The sequence below is a fragment of the Abramis brama genome (genome assembly GCF_963993115.1).
Source record: "Abramis brama genome assembly, chromosome: 23".
NCBI lineage: Eukaryota > Metazoa > Chordata > Actinopteri > Cypriniformes > Leuciscidae > Abramis > Abramis brama.
Window position 1 is genome coordinate 6,636,170 of NC_139985.1, and position 18,167 is coordinate 6,654,336.

The 18,167-nt window shown below is 37.8% G+C and overlaps 2 protein-coding genes across 2 annotated transcripts in view; both read right to left on the reverse strand.

Moving 5' to 3' along the window:
- Positions 1–5,160: 5,160 nt before the first annotated feature.
- On the reverse strand, positions 5,161–7,775 carry inka1a (inka box actin regulator 1a). The gene is made up of 3 exons (XM_084101171.1): positions 7,659–7,775; positions 7,446–7,494; positions 5,161–6,205 (listed from the first exon to the last, which is right to left on the reverse strand). The coding sequence occupies exons 2-3, from the start codon at positions 7,446–7,448 to the stop codon at positions 5,282–5,284; spliced, it is 927 nt and encodes a 308-aa protein (XP_083957297.1). The 5' UTR covers positions 7,449–7,494; positions 7,659–7,775; the 3' UTR covers positions 5,161–5,281.
- Positions 7,776–15,419: 7,644 nt separating this feature from the next.
- gnai2a (guanine nucleotide binding protein (G protein), alpha inhibiting activity polypeptide 2a) overlaps positions 15,420–18,167 on the reverse strand; it is a 57,995-nt gene continuing 55,247 nt past the window's right edge. Inside the window, exons 7-9 of the mRNA XM_084101858.1 lie at positions 17,749–17,902; positions 16,518–16,735; positions 15,420–16,432 (exon numbers count right to left, since the gene is read on the reverse strand). Of these exons, the coding sequence (XP_083957984.1) occupies positions 16,545–16,735; positions 17,749–17,902 (345 nt within the window). The 3' untranslated portion in view covers positions 15,420–16,432; positions 16,518–16,544. The remainder of the gene's footprint in view (positions 16,433–16,517; positions 16,736–17,748; positions 17,903–18,167) is intronic.

Consider the following 18,167-nt stretch of genomic DNA (forward strand, 5'->3'; position numbering starts at 1 on the left):
GTTTGGCCTCCCTCATGACCATGAGAACTGCAAAGCCTCGTGGGATATGCCTTCGGTTCGGCCTTCAGGCCTGTTTTTTCCCCATGAACTTCAACGTTAGGTTACAGATGAGACTTCAAATCAATCTACATAGATATATGGAACAGCATAAGGGTTGTGTTGACATCAAAAAGAGCATTCTTTTTTTATTGTAACTGTTACTGTGTTTAAATATGATCAATGTGAGCGTTGTACATAACTTAAAGTCCACAAAAAGACCATTTTGCCCTCAATATTCAAGTGTTGCAATTACAGCTTTGTTCAAATCTTGTCAGCAGCAAATAAAAGTTATTTTCTCTGCTGAAGGTAGTTCTCTCAAAAGGAGGGGAGGGATTGACCTCTGTGACAGCTTTGGTCTTCACCCTGACTGATTCTTGTTTACCCAGAATCCACTATGTTTACCCAGAGGACCTGCAGAGAGATGGGCATTCATCACATTCACCTGGGTTCGAAAACCCGCTGATGCCTTGCCATGCGTTTATCCTCAATTGACAGGGTCGGACCAGAACAAAGACTAAGTAAAAAAATAAGTACAGATCCTGTTTTTCAATGTCTTCATTTCCATTTGTGGTTGCCGCATTACATCGCTGCTCATTTATGTGCTATTTACCACAGTGCAATGAAACATTTTCAGCTAAAGGTTTTGGGCCATGCGACACCAATTTAGCCCTCCACAAATTAAATCATTACAGGCTGCATCATTTTGCCCAATTTTATGATATCTCATAAAGTAAAATGTGAATATAAAAGGCAGATTTTGTCTAAGACAGTCTGTCTGCACACATTTCAATTCACCACCGAGCTGCATTACTGCTCTCAAATTGCAGTGTATTAATATAGTGCATTCTCCTTTAAAAATGTAGCTCACATTGTGTGTATGTGTGTGTGTGTGTTTTAAAGGCTTTTATATATAAACGTACAATTCGAGTGAGCCCAAATGCACTGATGTCTAATTAGCCAGTGAAGAACATGTAGAAGCAGTAATGTACACATCTGCACACACACACAAAGCACTAATGTGTGCATTAACATTTTCCTGACATTGCCAGGCCATTAGCGGCTGGTTGACTGACTATTATGGACCAGGATCCTAATTTAGGAGGTGAACTCCGCTTTTAATAAGGGGGGCGAGTGGGGGTGTATGAACAGAAAAGACACGCACAAAAAAAAAAAAATAGGATAGTTTTCTTTTCATGAATAGCAGCTGACGCACACACAGACAACAAGCATTAGTTGGCGAGTCCAGACACATTTCCTTCCTTGCTTTTAATTCACCCTAATTCACCAGTCACGTTCTTTTGAAACGTTACAACGGTTCAATGTCATTTCCTGGGTGCATCACTACAGTCTTGAGGCTTATTTTTCCAGTTTCAAAGGAATTGTGGAAAAACACCCACTACATATATAGAACAGGGATTTCCTCTTACTTCCTTTTACTTCTCTAGTTCTTAAACCTATTAAACAGACAAGCAGGGTGTTTACCATTGGAGGTCAACTGCCCCATTGACACAGGCGTTAACGCTTGGACATCGGTCTAAAAGTGACATCTCTGTGTCATCAGATGTTGCCGAAATGCTTGGCTGATTGGCTGCTGTTGAATGAGGCACACCTTGTCCACTATCTCAATTCAGACTCTATTGTAAGGTATATGACCACCAGAGTCAGCCCACATTTCCATTGTAGATGTTCACAATGTGTTTAACAACCTCTCTCGACCAGCATTGAGAATTCAACGGTTGTTTATACACTGAAAAATGACACAGAATCCCAATTGCTTTTGTCAATTTTGTCCAAAGACTGTTGAATGCAAAGCAATATGGGAAGGGTAACAGGGACACAGTCAGTCATCGTGGTAAACACACAGTGATGGTGGCAGTGGTGTGCTGTTGTTAATTTCAGATGTATTTGAAAAGAACTGGGAGCTTCTCAACAGTGTTTGCCAACACAGACAGCGGTGATGATTCTGCCTCTGTGCATCTGGTCTGAGTTGACTTGTTCAATGTTTGAAGTCACTGACATATGGCCCCTTCACACACTTACACGTTTACTTCAATTAACACACTCCACACACACTTACACTCGGTAAAAGCTGGCACACATTCAACGCTTGCTTTTGCACTAGAGCTTTAAAACACAGGAGGCAAACACCACCAATAGAGCTTCCATGCATGTGAGGAATCTTACCAGTACCAACATTTCACATTTCAGTCTTTACAACTAAATGAATTTTGTGAAAACATAAGAATCTGTCAGACTTAGGCTATAAACAAGCAGACAAGTACGCAAATGCCTGACGAATGCATTGCAAGTGTACAGTACAGTTGTACATAGTTACTAAACTAAGTCTCAGCCTCAGACGTCACACCCACGGACATCTGATGCATATGGCACACAAAATTGAAAACACTTCAGGAGTTTCAAAGTCATCATCTGATTAGTTGAATTTGACATTTACATTTTCACACCCCAAACATGAAGCTAAACAAAACGAACTGTGGTTGTTTGCTTTACAATGCCGGTCAGATCTTGGGCTGCTGCGATGGAGTCCAGACCTTCTGCAGTCAGTCTGAATGTCTGGCTACGCAAAACTAAACTACTCTGGCAGTAACAAACCTCAGTCCTCAAGGTGAAAATAGTCAAATGTCTTATAAAGTCAGACTTGCGAGTTCTGACTATAACTTGCAATTTTGTTTAAAAAAAAAGAGTTATATTTCACAATTCTGACTTTAAAATTCACAATTGCGTGATATAAAGTCAGAACTGTGGGTTTATATCTTGAAACTGCGACTTTACATCACACAATTCTGACTTCATAACACGCAATTGCAACTTTATATCACGCAATTCTAAGAAAAAAAGTACGAATTGTGAGATGTAAACTCGCAATTGCGAGAAAAAAGTCAGAATTGTGAGATAAAAAGTCGCAATTACATTTGTTATTCCATGGTGGAAATAAGCTTCCACGCCTAATGGCAATGTTGAAAATGCAATGCTTGCATGCAGTGATTTATGAATTGCTCGTTTTGGAAAACAACAAGTGAAAATGAGCTTGTGTAGTTACACGTGAATGCATATTTACGTAGATCATTTTTGGGGCCTTTAACACTACAAATACACACATATACACACTATGACAGAGAAACAAAGGAAAGGAAAGGAAAGGAAAGGAAAGGAAAGGAAAGGAAAGGAAAGGAAAGGAAAGGAAAGGTGAACTTTTTGAACACTGCACAAAACTAAAAAAAAATGTTTACTATAAATACTAGACTACAAATAAAATAATAATATAAATTATAAATACATAGGCTATAGGAGGAAAGGTTAGCACTAAATTATCACAATCTATAAATAACATTATATACATACACACACACACACACTTTTTCTATGTAGAAAAATGAAATATTCAAGTTGACCTGGCTCTATGAATCTTTTGTTCTTCTCCATAAGTTATTTAAATCATTTTGGATGTATTTTGAAGTCACATTGCAAAAATTCTCTCCAAGGAGTGAGGCACGAGGCTCCTGGATATTCTTAAAACCTCTGGCAAGGAATTTGTTGGCCGTTATGTATTCCACTAAGCTCTAAGTGCAATTCCCTGTTTCCACTTGTACACCAGAAACTCTGTCCATCTGTTCCATGTAACCTCAATGGAAAAAGAAAACCCCTTAAATATAGTTTTTTATATAAGCGACTGTTAAAGGATAAGGCCTGATTTTACTGTCACAATAATTCACTTTTTCCACACAAAGGCCGAGATAAACAACATACTGATACTGTACTTAGTATTTCTCTCTCTCTCTCACCTTACGTGGTCAGTTGTGATCTTAACTGTAACACTTAAAACAGAAATATAGCAGGCTGCTACGCATTTGTCATTAATTCCTGGTATTATCTCGAAAATAATAACTCTGACATCATACGGTGAGAACAGCCTTCAGTATAGGAGTTTTATTTTCTTTTATGACTCTGCGGTCACCATCTGTGACTGCAAGTCTTTCAAACAAACCAAAAATGATGAATAAGTCTTTAAGGAGACGTATCCATATATGAGCTGGCACAAGTTGCGGTGTTGCAGGATGCATTAGTCTGATAACTGAGGCACTCTAAAGCTTAATGAAGCTAAAGTCAACGTCTTCACCCTCTAACCAGCTGCTGCAGACTTTTCCCTATTGGGTCGTGAAGGGACACGAACAGGGTTACCTCATTTAACACAAGCTGCTGGGGCCACCTGAGATATTTGTGTTGATACAGCCTCTCTGCCATTACTAAAGATCTTTCTGCTTTTTTCCACTCCAGAGACGCCAAAAAGCAATAAGTTGTAGTCCAAGGAACACTGCGTTCCTGTCCACTGCTGTAAGCTGCTAAAAATAATTTCAGCTGTTCACAATAACAAAAACTGGGTAAAGGTTATAACTGAACAAGTACAGACACTGCACATTCAAAAACATGTTTTGAAATATAAGAAAATAACTTTTTTTGTCCCGCTTGCATCAATATATATATTCTATTTTAATATACTTTGAAATATAATTTATTCCTGTGATGCAAAGCTGAATTTTCAGCATCATTACTCCAGTCTTCAGTGTCACATGATCCTTCAAATATTCTAATATGCTGATTTGCTGCTCAAGAAACATTTCTTATTAAATATTATAAATGTTGAAAACAGTTGGGCTGTTTAATATTTTTGCGGAAACCTTGATACATTTTTGTATAAGATTAAATAATTAAATACGATTATTTGATGAATAGAAAGTTTAAAAGAACAGCATTTAATTGAAATAGAAATATTTTCTAACTATAAATGTCTTTACTGTCACTTTTGATCAATATAATGTGTCCTTGCTGAATGTAAAAAAAAATGTTGTACTGTTTGTATGTGTAAATACAGGTATAAACTTGATAATGTACATTATCACCGGTTATCACATCCGGTCATTATCACAAAATAAACCCCTTCAGGGTAAAATAAGCCCCCTTGTCTTCATGTCTGGACCCTGTCTGTTTTTTTTTGTGTGATAATGACAGGCTGAGCGAACAAAAATCCTGTTAGCTTCATGAATTTCCTTTCATTCATCGAGCCCATTGAGGCCGCCACCATGAGCAATGCAATGACCAGTATGACTTTGTAATTTTTTTTATTTTTGTGCATTTTACATAGCATTTCGAAAGCTTATTATAAAAAATAATAATTAGTCTCTCCTGGAGATATTGTCCATTTAGATATTGTCCAGTTCTGTAGTCATATGTACCCAATAATGTCATTACAGACAATGGGCATTCTGCTTCCAGATTTCATGAGTGCTGTAAACTTGAAGAAATCTGTGTCCAGTTCGTTCAGACCTGTGTGAGATTTATAGAAGAATGGCATTTTGTGTTGTACGTCAACTTGGCAAGAAAGTCGTTTGGGAGCCATAATTGATTTGCTCAGCTTTGTACCATCTGACGACTTCCTTCGCCCATCAGCACTCCGCGAAATCCCGGCTATCCTCCGTTTGACATTTACCATGAAGTCTTTAGCGAAACTGCGTCCAGAACTGTGCTTTTGTTCCGTCTGTTCCGGACATTCCGGTAAGTCCATCCAGTTCTGAATGAGATCAGCGAAGCTGTTGTCTCCCAGCACTAGCGGCTGCCGGTTACGCCCGCGGGTGAGTAGTGACGTAGTCCAGTCATCCGGGTCACTTGCGGTCTCAAACGCCGTCCAACTTTCCAAGCAAGCATCGGAAGTTGACTTCGGACGTACTCTGGAGTTGGCCGCCTGGTTGGTGCGAAGACACGCAGACGAAGATACTCGGATGTTTTTGGCGCGCCGTAACACCACTCCTTCATCCTGCCAGGAGGCCTCAGAGTAACCCGAATCAAACTCCAGACTCCGCTCGCTGCTCGGTGAGCTAACAGCCGATGGGTCGCGGGCGGTGTCCTCCTCCTCCAGAGAGCTGGACAGACAGCAGGCAGAGTCGTAACTGCTCGCCTCACTGGCATCGCTGATCCTCAAGCGTGCTCGCCGTTCTCGTTGGGCTATCAGCTGCTTGCAAGCACGCAACCTCACTGGAGGTCCGACAGGGGGCGCTGTGCAGCTCCGCCGCAAATGCTTTAGATCCTGCAGGGATCGCATCATATAACGCATCTGTTCCCGCAGACAGTCGCTAGATTCCTGTAGACACAACTGCAAAGAGACAGAAAGAAACAGTAAGAAACAGTGCAAAAAAAATTGAAATGCACAAACATACTTATATTTCAATTAAGCCCAAGCTACAATTGGAAGATAACCACCACTAAATCAAATTTGGGTCACCCTCCTTTTGGTTTTGTTTTCCTTTGATTGCCTTATCATGCTCCTTAAACAGGCTTGGACCTGCACTGTTAGAGGGCATGGCTCTATTTATCTGGAGGAGCTGAAAAACCACTCTATTCTAGGTAGTGGAAACTGAACAACCGATGAATGCACATGGTGTGGACACACTCACGCCCAGCAATCAAAATGGATGGATGACTACTACCAATCAGTTAGAATAAACCTGTTACTAGCCACACCTGAAATATATCTTTTCAATAGAGTAATTACCACACCTTCCATCCATGCTGTCAGAAACATACACACAAACATACACACAAATCATAATCAAGAAATGGAAGAGCAATAGCTTCCTCATTTGAAATGGATGAAATGAGTAAATTGCAATTTCAATACAAACTACTTGCTTTCAAGAGTGAAGCTACATCATTTATTCATAGACAGTAAAATAAAATATGGAAAATGGAAATATGACCACATACTGTAAGTCTGAGATTAACAGTCTCAAAAGGTTCTCTATTGACAACAAATCCCAGTTCCTAACTTAACCGATAACTGCTACTACTGCCATGTTTGATGTAGTTGCATTCACCCAAATGCATATTAATTTCTAATAACTCATCACAAACAAAACCAGCACAATAATGCAAGTGCCTAATTCTGTTTCATCTGTCTGAAATACTCCAATGCATGAGTATTTTTCCAAACTGTGAGTGCCAACACCAACATCTTCCCTCTTTGGGAAACTTTTCTGGCTTTTTGGGCAGATACAGATCTTGTTTTTTAACATATTTGCTGAAATCTGTATCTAAATTGACAAAACAGCTCAGAAACACAGAGAGTGGATACCACGTGAACGCAGCAATAATGGCATGCAGACGGGGTCGAGTGACTGGCATTGTTTATATGCACAGATTGGCATTTGGTCCAGATGTCATTCCATATGCTAAAATTTCAGCAACGGACATTACTTCACAATAACTAATCCTTTGCTGCACATAATGTAAAGTGATGACCAATCAGTGTAGTTCTACAGAGTAAACAATCTATTGTAATTAACAAGACAAAGTCCAACGAGTGTGGAGAGGTGATGATTTAGAGGCATGCTTACCATGATTCTGGAATGATGACAATCAAAAATCCAGTAACTTTAAATACTCCTGAAATAGAAAAATGTGTTATGAAACATCATGCTTTGCAAAGGTAAAATAAAGCAAAAAAAGTTAAATAAAGCAATAAATATGATTTTGCATTTTAATAATTAGGAAAACATAAGTAACTTTTATCAGGTAAAAAAAAAAGTAGAACTAAGTCTTGCACTTACATTTGTTGTGAAGCACAAAATCAGAACAATCCAGGCAGTGCAGATGTGGCTGTTGTGACTCAAACTCCAGATCATGAGCCCCTCTCACTGCAGACAAGCTCATATAATGTGCGTCTGTGTCAGTCTAGCATGCGCGTCTCAGCCAATCACACCGCAGCATCGCGGAGCAAACCAATCAAATTATCGCAGCTGGAGCCAATCAGAGCTCGTCTGAAATCTGAGCGCTCGTTTCCACCCTCGCTCAAATTATGAGAATATTCAATGATGCCAAAAAACACAGAAAATATCCAACCCGAGACTTTCTTTCTATTTATCTATCTGCATAATTGTTTAATTTAAAAAATAAGTACGTAAGATATTTATTTTACGTACTTTCAATTGTACTGCTATTCTTGGTACGAAAGGCAAGGAAACAAGCATTGTTAAAGTGGCAAATTTAAAATGTCGTGCTGTTGATGGGTGCACAATACAATTTGTTAATAAATACCTTGTTCATTTTAACATAAAAGACACATTTGAGCTTAAAAACGTAATCTATACCGTTTAGCAGCAATGTTGAATCATACGAAAACCATCGTCAGCTTTAATATACGAACACATTTAGGCTGTCAGGAGACATTAATGTCTTCGCCCAAAGTTGCTCATTTGAGAATCCTATTTTCGCATCTTTAAATATGTTAAAGATGTACTGCTGTTTCAGAGACGCAGATCTCAAATCCACTTACCCTGCTGTTATCAGCATAACTGAAATGTATGTAATGTGTGTCTGTCCATACGACATTCAGAAGAGTAAGAGTTAGTGAGATTCACGGCGTGTTGAACAGCGCTCTCTGGCGGTCGGAGAAAACGCAGCATCGCCCGATTCTTTCTTTTTTTCTCTCTCTCTTTTTTTTAATTTTCAGAAAATAAACTTAGCCTAGTTCTGCGAAAATATTATTTTCTCAACTAATTCAACGAAATTCCCACAAAGCCACATGGGGTTGATGCCACTGTCAAGGTGTTTATTGTAATTAGAGTAAAATCTTCCCATTCATGTTTCCATTCTTTATTTTTCTCCCATCCTAATCTGTGACACATTAGGTCAGAGATTAGAAGTGTTTGGATGATTAGGCTTGCACACAAAAACATGGCTTTACAATAATGTTGATCCTTTTGTGATGCAAAGATGAAATGTGGCAATCCAGTTTACATACAGGAAAAAGTGTGAACAATTGCCTAAACCTGTGAATCCACCCATTGTGTTATAAATGGCCACTTCATCCTGGTTGTTAAAGTGATCTTCCTGAAGCGTTAAACTTAAATGCACAAGTTTACTTAAGTCAGATCAGCAACCTGGGCATGTCTTCAAGATTTGTTTCTTCATTTGCCTTCACCGAACAGAAACAACCCAACACATGCTGCTTAAAGTTAGTGTTCATAACAACAGTAACCTACAGGTCTACAATCAGTTTGCTTTCCATCTATATAAAAATAAGGACAAAGTTCAGCTAGACCAGACTGACCCTTAAACTAATTTTAAGTTAGTAATTCAGACTACCAAGCAACCAAGAGAGTGTAAAAATAACATTTACCAATCTCCAAATGCATAAAGAGAGAAGTTCATCTAAACTTTACCTAAACTTTCTAAATAGAAAAATATGGACAGTAAATGTGTGTTGTGTCCTGTCACAGAATTCCCTATCATTCATTAAATATTACCAGCAATATTTGGTGGTACATATTTACATGTATAGTGCAATATTTAATAATTTGATGTATTGGTGTGATTTAAGACTTTCTAATATGCAAAAATACATTTTAAAAGCTGCCCAAACAACTACTGGAAATAGAACAATTAAGTTTATTTATTTAATTACTTTCCTTAGGTTTTACTATATTATGGACTAGGGCTGCACAATATATCGAATTATCGAAATATCGCAAATGTATATATCGCAATATGCATATTGCAACGGCTTGCAATAACTGAGGTCATGAACAAAAGACAAAGAGAAAATCACTCACTGATCTTGGCTAAATAACTTTTGTAGCTTTAATAAGAATCAGTATATATTTAATTCGTTCAGTGAAAACTAAGCAGAGTTTTATTTTTACATTTGATTATTCATGTTCTGTTGTTAAATAAACCTAATGTAGACCTTCCTGACACCCTAAACCCTGTGGTTTACACTGATGTTAAAATAACACTTCTTATGCTACAGTAAAACACTGCTGTTCACTTTCAGAAGCTGTAGGGATGTTTTCTTGTCAAAAAAAGAATGTGAAACACGTATGTAGGTTATATCATTTTAAATATATTTTAAAGATAATTTAAGTTTATTTTACACATTTTAAGCATTATCGTATCGCATATCGAATATCGCATTATTTAATGAGTTATCGCATATTGCGTACTGTGTTGTATCGTGTATTGTGGATTTAATATTATTATAGGCCTATAATATTACAGAATCCCATTAAAGTTCTAGAAATGATTCAATATTTTGTGTTACTTTACGTATGCTAAGTGTACTTTAACAGGCTATAGGATTTTTTCCCCCTGATAAGCAACAACTTTTTTAACAGTACAACAAAATGCACATGCTTCCAGATTGTAAAATTTTCTTTTTATAAATTTGTTCTACTCTCAGTGAGAGCTACAACTACTCCCAGTACAACCGTCACCACAGCTGTAAATCCAGGTACAAAAATGTGCATTCATTTAAAAACTCAAACCATGAAGCATGTACTGCAGGGACAGTACATCCATATGTAAAACTATACTTTTACAATCACTTCGATGATCTCATTGAGTCATTTTGCAAGAAGAAGTGGCTATGATAGGTTTAATGACTGATCTGTGATCTGTTCAAGGCTTGCGTTCACCTGCCTGCATGAGTAGATGTGTTGGAGAGCACTGTTCTCAGAGCCGTCCTGCTGGACTTTCAGATCCTCTCTGTCACACCATCAGCTGCTGTGTTTGAGGATCCCGTCATCAATCCCACCGACATCTTCACCATCCAGGTCACCTGAACATAAGCAAATTAATATATTCAGCATTTTTACTGTACTGAATATAGTAATCTAACAGTAAGGTATCCAAATCGAATAATTCAGCAGTGCATTTTTAATATATACGCATTGTGGCTACAAAGTCTTTGGTAAGACAGTATGCTGACTTATTCTGGTACAGATCTGATACAGACTTTAGCAACCAGAATATTCTATGCATAAAATCTTCTGATGTTAAAGGGATAGGTTCATCCAAAAATGAAAATGTTGTCATCATTTACTCACCCTCATGTTGTTCCAAACCTGTATGAGTTTATTTCTTCTGTTGAATACAAAAGACGTTATTTTTAAAAATGTTGGTAATCAAACAGTTGATGGTAGTAATCGGCTTTAACCCTGCTCTAACAAGTCACAAAGCTCATAAATAATTTTCATTTTTACAGCATTTTTATTTAAATCCTCATCATTAGAAGCTCATATTGGTCTCTCAGGAGTCAATAAGCAATATGTACCAGGAAATATAATTAATATTGTCAATCAATAACATCAGATTTGATAACAAGAATACAAATATATATATATATACAGTATATACACTCACCTAAAGGATTATTAGGAACACCTGTTCAATTTCTCATTAATGCAATTATCTAATCAACCAATCACATGGCAGTTGCTTAAATGCATTTAGGGGTGTGGTCTTGGTCAAGACAATCTCCTGAACTCCAAACTGAATGTCAGAATGGGAAAGAAAGGTGATTTAAGCAATTTTGAGCGTGGCATGGTTGTTGGTGCCAGACGGGCCGGTCTGAGTATTTCACAATCTGCTCAGTTACTGGGATTTTCACGCACAACCATTTCTAGGGTTTACAAAGAATGGTGTGAAAAGGGAAAAACATCCAGTATGTGGCAGTCCTGTGGGCGAAAATGCCTTGTTGATGCTAGAGGTCAGAGGAGAATGGGCCGACTGATTCAAGCTGATTGAAGAGCAACTTTGACTGAAATAACCACTCGTTACAACCGAGGTATGCAGCAAAGCATTTGTGAAGCCACAACACGCACAACATTGAGGCGGATGGGCTACAACAGCAGAAGACCCCACCGGGTACCACTCATCTCCACTACAAATAGGAAAAAGAGGCTAAAATTTGCACGAGCTCACCAAAATTGGACAGTTGAAGACTGGAAAAATGTTGCCTGGTCTAATGAGTCTCGATTTCTGTTGAGACATTCAGATGGTAGAGTCAGAATTTGGCATAAACAGAATGAGAACATGGATCCATCATGCCTTGTTACCACTGTGCAGGCTGGTGGTGGTGGTGTAATGGTGTGGGGGATGTTTTCTTGGCACACTTTAGGCCCCTTAGTGCCAATTGGGCATCGTTTAAATGCCACGGCCTACCTGAGCATTGTTTCTGACCATGTCCATCCCTTTATGACCACCATGTACCCATCCTCTGATGGCTACTTCCAGCAGGATAATGCACCATGTCACAAAGCTCGAATCATTTCAAATTGGTTTCTTGAACATGACAATGAGTTCAGTTCACTGTACTAAAATGGCCCCCACAGTCACCAGATCTCAACCCAATAGAGCATCTTTGGGATGTGGTGGAACGGGAGCTTCGTGCCCTGGATGTGCATCCCACAAATCTCCATCAACTGCAAGATGCTATCCTATCAATATGGGCCAACATTTCTAAAGAATGCTTTCAGCACCTTGTTGAATCAATGCCACGTAGAATTAAGGCAGTTCTGAAGGCGAAAGGGGGTCAAACACAGTATTAGTATGGTGTTCCTAATAATCCTTTAGGTGAGTGTATATATATAACATTTTCAGATGAAATTAACTAAATATCTATGTATCTAAGATGTACAAATATGACACCAAATGAATATAAATAAATTGTAATTAAGTGCCACCAGCTCTTCCCTGACAAACAAACAAAATAATTGACATTTTGAATTGACCCGGTAAGTTAGGCGGTCATATGAACTAAAATGCATTTCAAATCTTTATGAACTGCAGTCAAAAGTGATTCCAGTCCCATTTTCTCTCCAGCCGAAATCCAGATCCTGATCACAGTCACTCCAGTAAATGAGTTTGACCCTCGGATTGTGGGTCCGTTGGTGCTGCCCGTCCCTGAAGACGCCAGTCGTATTAGTGATGAATGCAGTCGATGGAGACTGGCCCTTTAATTCCCTCCGACTGGCCATCTCAGGAGGAGACTCAGGTTTCACCATTGATCAAGTCGGAGGTGAGATCATATGGATCATCCCTACTTGCTCATAAATGGCCCATTATACTCAAAACGTAATTTTAAATGATTATTTCAATTACCCTCCACAATAATCACATTGTCCAGCTGCATCAGTCCTGCTTTTTCAATCTGTTGGACAGCTGTATTACAGAACTGGACAATCACAGCAAAAGTGTGATTTACCAGCTGAATACTGAATACAAAAACACACACTTGCCTATGTATTAGCCATATTGTTAAGTGACAGAGGAACTTGTGGCATAATACGCATTTGAAAGAAGAAAATATTTTGTTTTAAATGTTAATGCCTTTTTTGCTGCAGAATATTGCATTGCATTTACTGTAGTAGCATTGTCACGACCAACCACTTGAGAGCCACTATCTTTTCAGAAAAGTGATACATTACAGACGTTCACATTATTCTCTTTCTCTTTTAGTGCAGAATGTAAACGATAACTCTCCAGTCTGTGACCCATTCTCATATAAATCCATTATCTTCTCCACCCTGGCGGCTGGAGTTCCCATTGTCACCCTCTGCTGCACAATCATCAATGTTAACATCACAATCATTACTATGAATTCAACAGTCAAAGCTGAACATCAACTATCCACCATTATACATAGGCCTAAATGATCACACTCAACAACAGCACCATGTTTATGTTGTTAAAGGTGCCATCGTGGATCAAAAAATCTCCTACATGCCAGAATCATAGGCCAGAATGTGTCAGATGACACCATGTTTGAGGTCACCATTCAGGTGCCTGATGGGAAATACAGCACTGAAATAGTCAGCACAAGTGCAACCACCACCACAGTGAGCATTTCCTTTCAGCCTACAGATGAGTTTTTTTTTGGTTTTTTTTTAATAATAGACACTCACAGATTCCTACAGATGCATGTACCTGTTTGTGTCTGTAAAAGTGAGTGAGTTCTGGGATTCACAGCCCTGGTTTGTGGTTGTTGTTTTCCATCACAGGAGCTCTGCTGCTGCTCACACTGTCGGGTCACTCACATTGCTGTACTCATACAGCGCGACAACACCTGGCTGTGTAGCGATTCAAGATTATAATTAAAAAATTTAAATTATTAAAAGCAGGGTGTGGGAGCACCTTACACAGCTCAACAGCAGGCCTACCATATACCCTACATACATAAAAAAAAATATATATAAAAAACATTATGTTCCGTACTGTAATTACAGGTTCTGTAAAAATACTTTATGCTACTTACCATTAGTATTTCTATATCAGCCACCAGTTCAGACACACTAAAAAATCATATGTCGCGCAATTTTTACATAAAAAAATAAAAATAAATAAAATGACGCAAAATGCGGCGCGCACGCGCGTGGAGCTGAAAGAACATTTCGCAACCGTCAGCGTCGATGTCGCTCATATACACACAAAAAATAATATATAAAAAAATGTATTCATCGCATTGGAACGCATAAAAACGCTTTCTATGTGAACCAGCTTTACTTTTTGTAAGGAAAATAATGTACTAAACCACTGAACACTTTATTTTGGAAATTATTTGATTTCTTTATTTTTTTACTTAGTACGCTAACGTTAGTTTTACTTTTAATATAAGTTACAAGTGTCGTTCATTCTTTTGTCGAACATAAGATTTCACTGAACTTCTATTGAATGGCAGGTGAGCTGGAAATTAATTTGAGAAATGGGTTTCTCAGGTTTGTTTCTCACTTTTTCTTGTTTATTTGTGATCTTTTCAGTACTCACGCTAACGCTGAATGAACTGAGAATCCATCAGCATTAAGTTAGATCAGAACGACAAGGTGGGTCAAATCTGTTTATGAGAAGTGAGTCAAGTGAGATTATGTAGATTTAATTGTTAATAGGCTAATATAGTATATGGTGCCATTTTAAAAAACAGCCGCTAGATGACAGTGTCAGTCTGTCAAAAGACAACACACAAGGGGCGTAATGGCGAGTTGAAGCCTGTCACCGACTTTTATTTCACTCTCCAAACACTAATTTAGTTAAGATCTTAAAACCATATTTTCCATTCATTTGTAGAGGTTTAATGGAAAAGCTCAAGACCCAGGTTAGATTACAGTGTGTGAGACGTTTCCAAATGAGTGTAATTATAATTTTGAGAAGCATATGTTCCGAAGACGGTGATTAATTAACCTGAGATTTTCTGTCTTTCGACAGTAACAGGACGCAGTTACTTGTTTAATTCAGCAACGAGCCTTATCTTCCAGCTGTCTGATCTTAGAAAAGAAATTAATCTTAATGTTCTTAAATAATTAAGTTAGTTAATGTTCTTACAGACCTCTCCAGGTAATGGTTAGCCAATTTCAGCTAAAGCATAATATACTAAAATTAGAAAATGTTCCAGTTGATGCCCTACAGCAAGTCCTTAAATGTGTATTTAATTACTGCGATTGGATATTAAATTAATTATTCATTCAGCCACTGAAGTGAACTTATTAACCTCCACAAAATGTACACTTGAAATAAAAACCACAGCTGGCAGAGCTTCATCTAGTGAATGAACTTTTATTTAAATTAAATCATTATATAGGACTTTCAAAAGAACTTTATTCTTTACCAAAAAAAGAAAGGAACCAAAAAAAAAAAAAAAAAACACTACCCTTTTTCTCAATTAGATTTCCATTATTAATCACTATTTATTCTTACATGGTGTGAAATTTCTGGAGCAGAAATGTTTACGTACAGTAGGACAACTGGGGGAGAAAATAAAGTCCATTGTAAACGGAAGTCAAGGCACAAACAGAATGCTAGAAAGAGGAATGAGAAGATAGAAAAGAAGAAAAAAGATTGTTAGATACTGTTACGTACATATTTTAAATATCAGTTACATTTTAGCAGTTCTTTCTCCATTTGTGAAGCTTTTTTTGTGCTTTTTTTATAGTTTTTTGTTGTTTTTGTCATTTTTGTAATTTAATTTTAAAAAGGAATGTTACGCTGATGTGAACTGATTACTTGTATTGATATATTTGCTATCATCTATCATGCAGGAAAATTTTCCATTTAGCTATCAACAAGGACGTCATGTAAACATCATAAAAAAAGCGCTTTCCTTTTTCAATCATACTCTATATCCAATGCCTGCTGGTTGTTTAAAAAATAAGCATTATGCAATTAAAAGTTCAATAAAATTTGCACATCATATTCCCTAGAGTTAAATGAAAGTATCATATAAAACATTTTGTTGCCTCTATTACTCGGGGGAAGCAAAAAAAAAAAAAATGAACAAAAGGACAGAAAATAAACAAGACAAATGGACAATGGATAATACAACAGTTGGCGATTTGTGTCATAGCCCAAGGAGTTATTAATACAGATATTAAATGTCAAACAATGATGGGACGGTGTCCAGAGGGAGGGAGGGAGGACAGAGGCTAAGGTTGTTGGCAATCATTGAAATCGTGTCGGGCTCCTCTGAGCTATCAGTCGTCGTGGTTGGCCAGAGCAGATGCCCGGGACGTATTCCACCCCTGCTTCCTCTGGTCATCAAAACTGTTCAAGTAATCTAAAAGAGGAAGAGAAATAAGTTAGAATGCCAAGCAAAGTAGTACAACTAGACAGGACACTGGTTTTTGTGCATTTCATCTTACCTCGAATAACCTTCCTGTTTTTGTGCTCTAGAAGAGCCCACAATCCTTCAGGTTGTTTTTGATGATGACGTCGGTGACGGCGTCGAAAACGAACTGCACGTTCTTGGTGTCTGTGGCACAGGTGAAGTGAGGGTAAATCTCCTTGGTTTCCTTCTTCTTGTTCAGGTCCTCAAACTTGGTGCGGATGTACTCGGCGGCCTCGTCGTAGTTGTTGGCACCTTGTCGAGAGGGGAAATACAAAAGCACAATGAGAAAACAGCAGGGAAGGATTGAGACGGAAAGACAGAAAATAAGTGAAAGACAGGGAGCCCGAAAAATTGGAAAACAACATGAAATCAAAAAATTCACACGATGATTCCCACTTTGATCATTAAAATTACACATGATGATCTCTTCCAATTGATGGATATCAATAAAGCCGCTTGCTCTGCGTTAGATCGATGTCGCATGCACTACTCTGCATGGGATATAATGAATTGCTGGCCTTTTGGATATCAACATTGATGGACACCCATAGTGGACCTCATTTGAATAAACCCCTTGATGAGCACTTGAAGTGAACAGCCTCACAAAGACTAGAAATGCCTGAATTAAACTGGTTCGGATTGGTCTGTTTTTCACATGGAATATGTGCATGCTTCAAAGACAACATGAACATGGCATTAGCAACACATTTTATCTTCTGTAATGTGATGCATTTCAGGGTGGAAACGAATATTCAGCCTGAAATAAAGTAGGACAGATTTATGAGCATTTGATTGGATCCTGAAAAGTAGGGAATGATAGTATTGATTGAAGGGATAGCTCACCCAAAAATGAAAATTCAGTCATTAATCATTCACCTTCATGTCGTTCCAAACCCGTAAGGCTTGTTTATCTTCTGAACACAAATCTTTTTGATGAAATCGGAGAGCTTCTGTCCCTCCATAAACAGCTACGCAACTACTTTTTTTTCTATCCGATTATTAATATGCATTATTGATATTAATGCTACAATAATCTAATATAAATGATAATAAATAAATAATAACAATTTAATTTTTATTGCACAAAAAGACCAGGTACAATTATTAAGAAACTAAAAAGGTCTGTATTGATTTCATGTTTTCTTTAATGCATAAGTAAAGCAATGAGCTTGCATTTTATTGAACTGAAGCACTCAAAAGCACTTCTGGAGCACTTGTGCACTTGATTTATATGATTTATTGGGAAGTTGGCTGTTTTATAGTACCTGCATACTCAGGGAAGCAGATGGTCAAGGGGCTGTGTATGATCTTCTGCTCAAACAGATCTTTCTTGTTGAGGAAGAGAATGATGGAGGTCTCGGTGAACCACTTGTTGTTGCAGATGCTGTCGAAGAGCTTCATGCTCTCGTGCATTCGATTCTGTGGTGGAATTAAGAACCGGTTCATTATTCAGGCCTGTATTGATGAATGAAAGCCTGAAATATGACACAACTACACTACCGTTCCAAAGCTTGGGTCAGAGAGAATTATTAATTTTTTTTAAAGAAAGAAATTAGTACATGTGTATTAAATTGATCAAAAGTGATAGTAAAGACATTTATAATTTTACTAGAAATTTCTAATAAAAAAAACGTTTTCATCTAAGAATCATGAAAAACAATGTATTCACAAAAATATTAAGAAG